Source organism: Acomys minous, assembly GCF_964271855.1.
Source record: "Acomys minous genome assembly, chromosome: 5".
NCBI lineage: Eukaryota > Metazoa > Chordata > Mammalia > Rodentia > Muridae > Acomys > Acomys minous.
In genome coordinates this window covers 71,519,462-71,531,140 of record NC_140494.1, presented here as the reverse complement: position 1 = coordinate 71,531,140, position 11,679 = coordinate 71,519,462, and the positions used below count along the sequence as shown (strand labels likewise).

Here is an 11,679-nt window from a genome sequence, read left to right as displayed (position 1 = left end):
TAAAAGCTAGGGCTGGAGAGATGACACAGTGGTCAAAAGCACAGGCTGTTTTCCCAGATGACCCAGGTTCCATCCCCAGCCCCTTCAAGGACCCTCAGGACCCTCTGTAACTCCAGTTTCTAGGGATCTGGCGCCCTCTTCTGGCTTCCACCAGCACTGCCTGCATTTGGTGCACAGACACACAAGCAGGCAAAACACACACACATCAATTTTTTTTTAAAAGAAAATAATTAAAAGCCAAATATCTTCTTTAAATTTATTTGAGAAAATAGTAAGTTTACATTTCAGTAAGGACAGGGAAGGATTCCTAGTTTTTCTGCTTGAAAGTTGTTGGAAAACAAGTTACAGAGAATCCCGTTGGCCTCGAAGGCTTCTGCTTTCAAAATTAAGAATAGAATCAAGTGAAACGGTTTGCCCAGACAGGTTAAATTTTGTAAAAGCATTTTTTCTGTGTAAACACTCATCTGTGGCCTATATACCTCACCTTATTTCATGTTACATTACTGGTGTGTAAGTACACCCTGAGCATACAGTACATATGTAGTAAGTACTTATGAAACAGAAGAACTGGAAAGCACTCCTAGCAACCAAACCAGCTTGTACTTTTCAGCTTTTTGGTGACACGATGCAAGAAGGGGTCATATTCCAACTGGTAGGTTCCTTGGAAAAAGTAGTAGTGGCCTGAAATAGAAAAAAAAATTCATTCTTTAATTCTTACTTTGTGTTTCTTTAAAACGTAGAGCTGTTTTTAAAACGATTATGTAGACGACAAAAGGTGTGATTTGAAACGTCAGTGTTGGGGAGCCTTGGCAGTATGTCCTGCCTGCTCTGCTGTTCGACCCTCAGCCACTCGCTCTCTGGGTGGAAGTCTCAAGAGAGGACAGGGTCTAGGTCAGGCACAGCGGGATGGGTCATGGAGAAGGACTAGGCTAGGGAGAGGTCAAGTTTGTTTTTGAATCTTGGTCTGGTCAGCAGGAGAGAGGAAGGGACAAAACGGGGATTTCTGCAGCACATTTCCCATTTCACACAATGTGGGCTGTATCGTTGCAGGGCAGCACTGGCCGGCGAGTTTGTTCAGGCTGAAGTTGAACATATTCCCACCACAAACTGGAGCAGCACACACCCCATCCCGAACCCAGACTGCGTTGTTGTACTTTAAAATATGATTGCTAGTATCTTCCGAGCCCACTTACTCTTGTAATAGAAGGCTGCATCGATGTTAGGCATAACTCCTGGGAAGTGTGAGGAAACCAGTTTCGGGTAAGCAGGGTCCATGAGGTGTTGTTTCACATCGTACCTGCGGGAGAAAGCAGCCGGCAGGAGGATGAGAAGGTGGGCGTCATCACACAGAGCCCTGCCAGCGTTCTCCATCTACTGATGAAAAATTCAAAGACGAAACGGTTGATTCTCCCTGCGTCACCATGGAAGTCTGAACCTGAGCTCTGTGACTCCAATCTCCCGCCCTCACAGTGCTTGCTTGCTGCTCAGGTCCTTCCCATGCAGCCTGGCACTGAAGAGGGTCGACTTAATTGCTAATTACTATTTTTGCAAACCTTTTCTAGAAAGACACAAATCAATGATACCCACCCGCCCCCCATGGCAAAGAAGAAGGGGGACATAAAAGCCGCAGGGTCAAAGGGTTTTGAACATCGATGCTAGAGAGAAAGGAAAAGCGAAACACATCATACATCATGTCCAAACCAGAGAGTGAGGGCCCTGCTTCTCCATGAAGTTCCTTTGGGTCCTGAGGGGAAAGTTTTCTATAGACTTCCAAGTGACATTTGAACATGTTTGTTATCTCATTTTTCACTCAGTTCAGTTCTTCCACCATTGTTTGCCTGACACTAGATCTCTGGCGGTTAGAACAGGAAATGTCTTGGTCTCTTGGAAGTGTAAAAGTCAGACAAAATTTAAAAATATCAGATTACAGTAAGTTATACCTTTTTTGTCTCCTCTCCAGGAAACCTTATCAGGTGAAACCACAAGTCCTGTTTCTCAAGCAAGGTTAAACTTGGCAGATCAATTTATGTCACAAATATGTGGCATTCAGTTGAAATTACACGTTGAATTTTAAGTATTCAAGAAAACAGATCTAGCCAATGGACAGGACATTCTCCACAGTTGAGTGGAGAGTAGGGTCTGACTTTCACTCGTACTCTGGTGCCTCATATTTGACCATGTCCCCTCAATGGGGAGACCTGGTGGCACTCAGAGGAAGGATAACAGGCTACCAAGAAGAGACTTGATACCCTATGAGCATATGCAGGGGGAGGAGGTCCCCCTCAGTCACAGTCATAGGGGAGGGGAGTAAGGGGAAAATGGGAGGGAGGGAGGAATGGGAGGATACAAGGGAGGGGATAACCATTGAGATTTAATATGAATAAATTAATTAAAAAAAGAAAACAGAGGCTTTACTATCTTCGTCTATTCTGTTACGTCTATGTGAAGCAATGCAAACAGTGCTGCTCAGGACTGTCTTCCTCAGGAGAGGAGAGGGACGATCCTGGTTCCTTCATCATCAGGAAATAGGGCAGAACCAGACAGCCACTCTGATGAGCTGCTGGCCTCCCTCTGGCTCTCTGTCACTCAGAGGATAGCATCATCATTTTGTCTGTGGGTCCACCGACTATAGAAAGGAGTCCTGGAGTCCAGACACTCCCCAAGATGAAATTATATCAGAAACCAAAGTCCCAGGGAAAAGACCAGCTTGGCTATTTCAGACTCACGTGCTCCTGCTGCCTCTCCCAAGAAAGACAAAGGTATTTGTATCTTTCATAGAAAATCTGCCTTCTGGAAAATTCTGTGCCTGTTTTTACAAATCTTAACAAAGTACCAACCATTGGACCTCACCTCCAATATTGTTTATCTACAAAGAAGTAGACCTTAAGGCGAAATGGGTCAAAGACAGCTGCATCGATCTTCTTCACGGATTCAGGGAAGCCCAGAGAATAGATGCTTCTGGGGTAGTGTGGCTGCGGCACTAGGTCGGTAATCAACCAGTACTTGTCATCTGTGAGGGCAAACACAAAAGGCACAACAGACTCTCACCAAAATGATAGTACAAACACTGGCTTACTATAGTACACCTCTCTTGCGTAGAGTTCTAAAATTAGTTTTACCTTATTTGTGCTGGGGGTGGGATTAGGGGTGGGGACATCAAACCTGAGGCTCCATCCATGGTAAGTAGATCCTCTGTCACTGAGAAATGTCACCCCACTTTGTTTTTTGTTCTCAATCACTGCCTTACTTCCTGTGGCTCTATGGTTGTTTTGTTTTTTTAAAGTGTCATTATCTCATATTTTATATGCCTTTCCTGAAGATGTGCACTTCCTGTACAGTTGGGCTGGTACAGTTAACTTACAGTTCATAGCCAAGAGTATGAAAGTGTAGAGCCTTGGTTTAGTCTCTGTACATGAGGTGGCATAGCATCCTTTACCTACTCTTCTTCATAAAGTGTTCTCGGTGGCAGAACCAAGCATTATAGTTACCTTTAAAAAGAAAAAGTTGGTTTCTGCCTTCAATTTCATAAGCAGCTTGAATACCAGATGGGATGCTTGGCCACATGGAAGAAATTGAGGTAACGTTGGTGGCTGAACTCCCAGGCAGCTTCCACCAGAGGAATCTGATGTGAAATACATTGAGTAGGTGTGAGAAATTGCTGTAGATTCATGTTCTTCAAAACACAAATGGAAGGAACTTGTGAAATGGTTCCGTATTTCTTTGTTTTTGCACTCTATTACATAAGTTTCTGTGTGAGAGCACTGTGAATATTCACCAGTTCTGATAACTACAATGACTTAAACAGAAAACCCAAAGCAGAAATACCCAGATCTGGACTCTCAGGGGTCTGAGGTTCGAGTCCACTCCCAACCTGTCAGCCGCTTGTACATGGAAGAAGTTGCTGTTTTATCAGCTCAAAATGGGAGCATCTGTCCTAGCTCCCACACGTTAGCTTCCCCCACTGCCCTCCCCCAGCCCAACTCCTGCCTCCATCTCTGCTCCAAGACTCAGAAAATGGGAGTCATTCTGGAATTCTCCATGTGCTCAAAGAAGTCTACCCAGGAGCTTTTCAAAGCCTTAATCCCAGACGTGTGTGTGTGTGTGTGTGTGTGTGTGTGTGTGTGTGTGTGTGTATGTGTGTGTGTGTGTGTGTGTGTGTATGTGTGTGTGTGTGTATGTGTGTGTGTGTGTGTGTGTGTGTGTGTGTGTGTGTGTGTGTGTTTGGGTGTGTTTCATAAATATGTATGTGTGTTTGTGCACATACATGTGGAGGCCTCTTTCCTTATCTTTGAGTCATATGTTCTCCTTGAACCTGGAGCTTTCTGATTGGCTCAGACTCCGCAAGCCCCAGCAGCCATAGTCTCCTTCCCTGCACTGGGGCCTCCAGTGGGCTCAGCTGTGCCCAGACATTTCTGTGTGGTAACTGGGGATTAAACTCCTGTCTTTGTGTTTGAACACTGAGCACTTTGCCAAAAGAACCATCTTGCAGCCACTGAGACTGCATCATTTTTTTTTAACCTATGACAAAATAGCTGGGCTTTTCCATTTCCTGCTTTTTAACTCCACACATACGTGTTCTAGTCAACACAAGCAGCATCATGCAGTTCCCTGCTTCAAAAATCTAGGAGCTGATGTGGACCTAGACCCTCTGCTCAGCTATAACAGACAGAGAGCACAATCTCCTTGTGGGTCCCATAACATGGGGAGTAGGGGCTACTTCTGACATGGACTCTGGTGCCCACTCATGGGTCACTTCCCCCTGGAGAGGTGGCCTTGCCAGGCCACAGAGGAAGAGGATATAGACAGTCCAGATGAGACAAGATAGGCTGAGGTCAGATGCTAGGGGAGGGGGCTCCCCTTTCTGAGGACTAGGGGAGGGAGGGAGGGGGTATGAGAGAGGGCGGGTAGGGTTATGTGATGACTACAATCGGGATGTAAAGTGAGCAAATTAAAAATAAAAAAATTTTAAAACAGCAACAACAAATCTAAGATATCTCCACAACTTGAGACTCAAGTCCAAGTGTCTGCCCTACAGACTTTATCTACATCATATAAAATATTTCCTGAGAGAAAGACAAAAGATAAACAAATGTAACCACACAGCCCCCAACACTGGTTAGATAAAATAAATAAACATACCGGTCTTCAAAGAAAAAGATTTTATCTCCCACTGTTGTGACAGCATCAAAGCTCAAACTTTGGTGACAGACAGTTGACACAGTTGACGGTGGAGTGCCAGGATTTGCTGAGGGTAGGTTTCTCACTGGGGCTCCTGAAAATATATTTTGATGTTCATTTGGGGAAACTTTGTAAGGGGAAGAGCTATTCATTTTAAATATTCTGCTTCTTAATGGAAAATTCAAAGCATCATGTTTCCTATGAAATTCACAGGAAGCATGCCCCGAGGACTTTGACACCCTTAGTTGTAGCATGACGGAAGAGAATAACTGAATTTCCTTTCTCTGATGCCCCTGTCAGCAGAGCAGTGGTGACACTGTTAGAAAACTCTACCAATGTGAGGCCAAATGAAGACAGTGCTTGTGCAGCCTATCTCACCATGTACACAGAGGGCTCAAAACGAGATAATAAAGTTTCCCAAACCTAGATGTGGCATTATTCATAAGAGTGCTTGGAATTGTATGGCAAACGATGAGGTTCAGCTTACCATAGAGGTACTGAATGTTACGTATGTCATCAGCAGAGAGGCGAAATGCGTTGGGGTCAAGATATCTGTAGGTGGGGTACATTATTGACTTTGGATTATTGGAGTGCTGGAGCCCCAAGGAATGGCCAAGCTCATGAACAGCAACAAGAAACAGGTTTGTGCCTAAGAGGAAACAAGGTAAAAGAATAAAACTGTGAAATAGACTATCTGTTTTTGTTTAACTCCCACCAAATTGTACATGTTCATAGTCCCCATATGATGTTCTGATGTCTACACTCATTGCATAGTGTTCAAGACAGCATGCATTTATTTATCTCCTCAAATTCATATCATTCATTTGTGGCAAAATACTCATCATCCATTCTTCCACCCTTTTGAAGTAAACAGTCCACTACTGCTGTCTATAGTTGCATGGCTGCACCATAGTGCCAAGAACAGACCTCCATGGTACCAAGCGTAATTTAGTGTCAATGGATCAACCATTACCCACTCACACCTTCCCTTTCTTCCCAATCACCATTCTGCTCTCAACATTGATGAGATGAACTTTTCTCATGTCTCAATATGAATGAGATAATGGGGTAATCATCTTCCTATACTGACCTTTTTACACATAACGCAGTTCCACCCATGTGATAGCAGTCCACCCTTTAATGGCTAAGCATCACCCCACTGTGACACATGAGTGCAGGTGCCTGCAGAGGCCAGAGTCATTGGGTCTGTGTGGAGCTGGAGATACAGGCAAGAGTGAGTTGCCCAACCTGGGTGCTAGGAACAGAACTTAGGGGCTCTACAAGGTTAGTGTGCGCTCTTAACCTCTGAGCCATCTCTCCAGCCCATTGCCTTGCCGTTTTAAAGAAGACAATACAACACCTAACACATTAAAAGGGAGCATTTAAGAATCTCCCTTTGCTTGTTTCCCCACTCTCTCAAATGGCATTTCTCGGCCTCAGAATTGTTGACGTTAGAAGCTTTGCAAGTGTTGCCAGAGCAGTTCTCTGTTATAGGCATTTAGAGATCTCTACTTGCACCACTCTTTGGAATTACCCATAACCACTTCTGTTTTCAATGAAGAGTGTCAGAAAATGTCCCTGTGGAGCCAAAATTGTCTACAATTATGGACCATCTCATCGGCAGACAAATGGAATACATTCTGGCATGAACGTTTCTACACCTGATTCCAGATAAAATTAAAGGCACCACTTTACTTTTAATAACGTGTAATTAAAAAGCAGCTGGGCTGTAGATATGAGCTCGAGCACTTTACTTGTTTGTTCGGCCTTGCTGCTGGTGCTTTGATGTGACTGAGGAGCACAGTGGCTTCTGTGCAGGTGCCTGAGAGGATGTGGAGTGCGCTACACTTCTCAGGCCTTAAGGTGCCTGAACCTAGTAAAAGATGCTTTCTAGACACTAAATTCTGACAAACAGTAAAGTTAGAATAGAGTCCTGGGACTTGGAAATGATTTCATTCATTCATTCATTCGTTCATTCGGGAAAATGACTTGGGAGGACTATGAGTTCAAGGCCAGCCTGGGCCACATACAGAATTTTCAAAAACACCTTTAAAAAAAAAAGAGTCAAATAAATTTAAAAATAAGTCCAAGAGCCAATAATACATGACCTAGTCCTGCTTTTGCACAAACTTGCCACCAACTCTTGCTTGGTCTCCTGCTTAGGTGAGAGCAGCTGCATTGATTTGCATTTCTACGGCCCATTCTCACTTTATGAAAAGCTTACAGCCGGTCCCAAAATAATCCTGAAAAACTCAGGCCCATTAAGCCTATCTGGTTGAAAATTAGTAGTTCAGCAAGTACTAAACCATGCATGATGTACCTCTACAGTCTTCAAAATATCCTTATCAAAAAATCATAAGCTTTAGGCTATATGTCAGACTCGAAGCTTTAGGCTATGTGTTTACCTTCCTGGTAGATATGAGATATGGAAAAATATATCTATACATCACATGGAAAACCAGCCAGAGAAGGGGGGGGTTCAGAGTGGACAGACCACATTCTTGAATTTCTCCCTGTTTTCCACATGGATGAATTGCATAACTGAGGGTTTCCAAGAGATATTAGAAAAGCTACTGAGATGATGGGTTCAAATTTCTTATACTGTAGATTGCCTCCAATAATAACAATAGTAATAATTAATAAGGTAACATCATTCCCCATTATTTGAGTGGGAAAGTGATTGATTGGATATTCTAAAAATGGTATCCAAAGATCACATAAGGCTCCATGACTACACGTGAGCTTGTATTTCTCCAGTGGGATCTCTAAATTTTCTACAATTATCTTTTCAGGTCACTGTGAAACTAAGAAATTGTCAACATACAACGAATCACACAGAGTCAGTGTTTGCTTTTAAGTTTATAGGTTTTACTGGTCAAAACCCAATTAGCAACTTATACTTTTTCAAGAGCTTACTATATAAAACTTGCTCATGGAATCTTGGTGACCCTTGGAGAGGATCTCTACCATAAACAATCCAACACCCCTGATTTACAGCAAGGAAAAATGGACTAAATATATAAAATCTTAAATTTGAGTTAGAGGCAAATGTAATTAGAATTTTTATTTCAGACTATAATATAATCTTTTGTCAGAATATATTCTTTTGAGATAATGACCTATCTTAAATTTCATGTTAGTTTTCATTTATCTCTCTCTCCTACCTTGATAACTTTTGGTCCAGGTTTCTGCCTCATCAAAATGTGCATCTCCTTGAATACCGGGTCCAGGGTAAAAAGCATGGGCTAAGGTACCACCTCTGCCGTCAAAAGAACTGTAGTCTCCATGAGCTTTTCAAAATGAAAGAAAGTCATTATTCAGATACATCTGGCACATGAAAGATGACGACAACAACACAGGGCATCACATATGGTGGCATCGGACGGTGAATGATGACTTCATACAGGGTGACGAACGACACAGGTGAAGTTCAAGTTGCGTACCTCCATATGCAAAAAGTATCATAATGTCAGCCTGGCCTTTGTAAATCTTTCTGAATCTCAGAGTCGTCACATCACTCCAGACTTGAAAAGCTTTTTGAAATATGTAGTCAACATCCTCACGCTTCATGTCAGGAGTGTAATTAAAGATCCTGTGTTAGAGAAAGAGAAGGAAACAAATACGACACCATTGCTTAATTTTGACTTTTCCAGTCTCTCAGTTCTGCATCCATGCCTGCAGGAAGAACTTCCTTGCAAACTGACAATCTAGGTGAGGAAAATTTGTTGAATTTCAAAACCATTTTTTCTTTGGAAAACTCTCTCTCTCTCTCTCTCTCTCTCTCTCTCTCTCTCTCTCTCTCTCTCATTTGTATGGGTTTTGGGGGCCTTGAGACAGGGCTTCTCTGTGTAGCTTTGGCTGTTGTGGATTTGCTTTGTAGCCCAGGCTGGCCTTGAATTCACAGAGATCTGCCCTACTCTGCCTATTGAGTTCTGAGATTACAATCATATGCCACCACACCCCAGCTTTTTGGGAAACTTTCCTATTAATCAAAATGTAATTTAATTTCCTCTTATTTATAACTTACTAGTAATTATTGTGAAGCATTTACTTTCATAGACATAAATATCCACGGCACCAAAATTCAGCATTTGTTCATCTTTAATAATATACAGACTTTTGTCTTTTATTTGTATTAATTCAGTTTTTATTTTGTTTCTTTGCAGCTCTTCTGCTCTGCTCAGTGATCAAATTACCTCATAGAGATAATAAATGTGTGTGTGTGTATGTGTGTAGTTGTGAATGCATGTAAAGGTGTGTGAGGGTTGTGCATGTAGTGTGTGGATGCATGTAGAGGTGTGAAGCTGACTCACACCCTATCATGATCCACTCTATTTATTGAGGCAATGTCTCTCAACCAAAACCAAACACCCCTGATTCCACTAGTCTGGCTAGCCAGCTTGCCCTGGGAATCACCTATCTCTGTCTCACGTGTACCAGGATTACAGGTAGCTACCATGCCTGTCTGGTTCTACACAGATTCTTGGAATCTGAACTCTGATCTTCATGGTTGTTTGACATACACTTTCTCCACTGAGCCATCAGGCCAGTGTGGAGATAAGGAGTATGTTTGTACTAACAATTCACAGACTTAGCAACTTTGTAGCTAAATGTTTCTGGTTTCTAGAAGCCACACCCACAGGGAAGTACAAGAATTCCCCAAGGCATACACTGATGTTACCTGTAGGTGAGGTGGCGTTTCGTCCACCTTGACCTCCAGGGCACTGTTCTAAGATGCTCTACATCTGGCATTCCACATCGAGGCGTGTGCATTATCATGAGGGTTGGGGTGTCCAGTTGCCCAGTTGCTTCTAGCCCAAAGAACTCCTGCATTTCCTGGATTTTTTCTCCTAGAAAGTTTCTGTTGGTTTTTGTTTTTGATCTTGCCATTGGACTTCTGTCATCTTCAAAGCCATAAAAGTGTGTCAAGTACCTCTAGACAAAACACAAGCATTGAACACAACTGTATGCAGCCAGATTTCTGTTGGGAACCCTGAAAACATGCTCAGCACCACACTGTTGTTCCCAAACCAGTTATTTTAATCACAGGAGACATTATTATTATTTAGAGAAGCAATTACAAGGAGGGAAAAATTAACTTCCTATACTATTTAAAACATTGTAAATCCCCCCAGGAAAAATATCTATTATTCTGCTTCTTCAGACTTGCTTCTAGTCTGTTAGAAGCCATTTTAGCACCTAGTGTGTAAGGCTGCACTGTAAGTGGCAAACTCTTTATTGATAGGATGCTTAAACCATTTAGGTTGGCATCCAAACTTTACTTGCTTGAGGAGTTTGTGTAGTGGTTGAGCACTTGCCTAGCATGCTAACAGATCTGGGGTTGGTCCACACACAAGGGAAAGTTTTGTCACAGTAGGAAACGTGGGTAGATTAAAACTCAAAGCAATGTTAGGAACTAGACCCAGTTGCTGAGGAGGCTGATGCAGAAGGATCTAAGCCCACAAGTTTAAGACCAGACTAGACAACACAGCAAGGCACTGTCTCAAAAAGGAATGGAATTGACTTTAGAAAATAAGAGCTCAAGTTTGTTTAATTAAGAAAGGTAAGATTTCCCTTCAAACCTTATTTAAACCTGTTTATGAATAAATGTCTGAGATAAATGAACATGGAGGCACCATGTGGAACTATCATAGCAACTTGAAATGACCACAAGGATTAAGCAATGTCCAAATCTCCATCATTAATGGACACTAAATTGCTTCTACAAATAAAAGACAAATGGGGTGGATGACCGACACACAACACTCTATCAGATGTAACCCAATTATATTGAGCTAATATTATTTAACCAAAGATTTTTGTAGATGGTACAATCATTCACTAATTTAATAGCATTCTTTCAAAACCATCATTTCATTTTTATAATCCTCTAGCTGAAAAGAAAACAGCTACCTATACTGATTTTCAAATCAAATCTCCTCTTCAAAATAACACTTGCCAATACAGTAGCTCTTACAGACACAGCCTGGAGGGAGCAGTGCAAGCCTGTCAGTACTTACTTTAGCAAACTCTACCTCCTTCACAGGGTCTACAGGGTCGGCCCTGGAGGCAGATACCTGTAAGACCGCAATCAGCATGAGAAACTTCATTGTGCCCTGATGCCTTTCAGCAGAGGCCAGCTCTTCAATCTGCTCTCTGTCTCTCTCTCTCTCACTGCAAGTTCCCTTAAAGTCCCACTTTATATAACCCTTTAGGCAGGATCTGTGACCATGAAATCCTCCAAGTGACTCAGAGTTGATATCATCCTTTGCTTTGCTTCAGAATCATGTGAACTAACAGCGGGTCAAGCCACCATCTAACTCATCGCTCACCTAGACATCTCTAGCATATTTCTTCCAAATGAGCAGTGAATCTTAGCTTCTACATTCTTTAATATAAATGAAGGTAAGACAAAACAAACAACAACTGAAAGTGTACCAAAAATATAAAGATAACCCCATTAGTGATGTTTTGGAAAACTTGGTATGCAATTCTCTTTAC

General features: G+C 42.3%; 1 protein-coding gene across 1 annotated transcript; it reads right to left on the bottom strand.

Moving 5' to 3' along the window:
- Nucleotides 1-249: 249 nt before the first annotated feature.
- LOC311598178 (macrophage metalloelastase-like) lies at nucleotides 250-11,362 on the bottom strand. Its single transcript, XM_084783129.1, has 10 exons — nucleotides 11,199-11,362; nucleotides 9,860-10,113; nucleotides 8,622-8,770; nucleotides 8,343-8,468; nucleotides 5,666-5,827; nucleotides 5,140-5,272; nucleotides 3,489-3,622; nucleotides 2,851-3,010; nucleotides 1,194-1,297; nucleotides 250-681 (listed from the first exon to the last, which is right to left on the bottom strand). The coding sequence occupies exons 1-10, from the start codon at nucleotides 11,286-11,288 to the stop codon at nucleotides 581-583; spliced, it is 1,413 nt and encodes a 470-aa protein (XP_084639255.1). The 5' UTR covers nucleotides 11,289-11,362; the 3' UTR covers nucleotides 250-580.
- Between the last annotated feature and the right edge of the window lie 317 nt (nucleotides 11,363-11,679).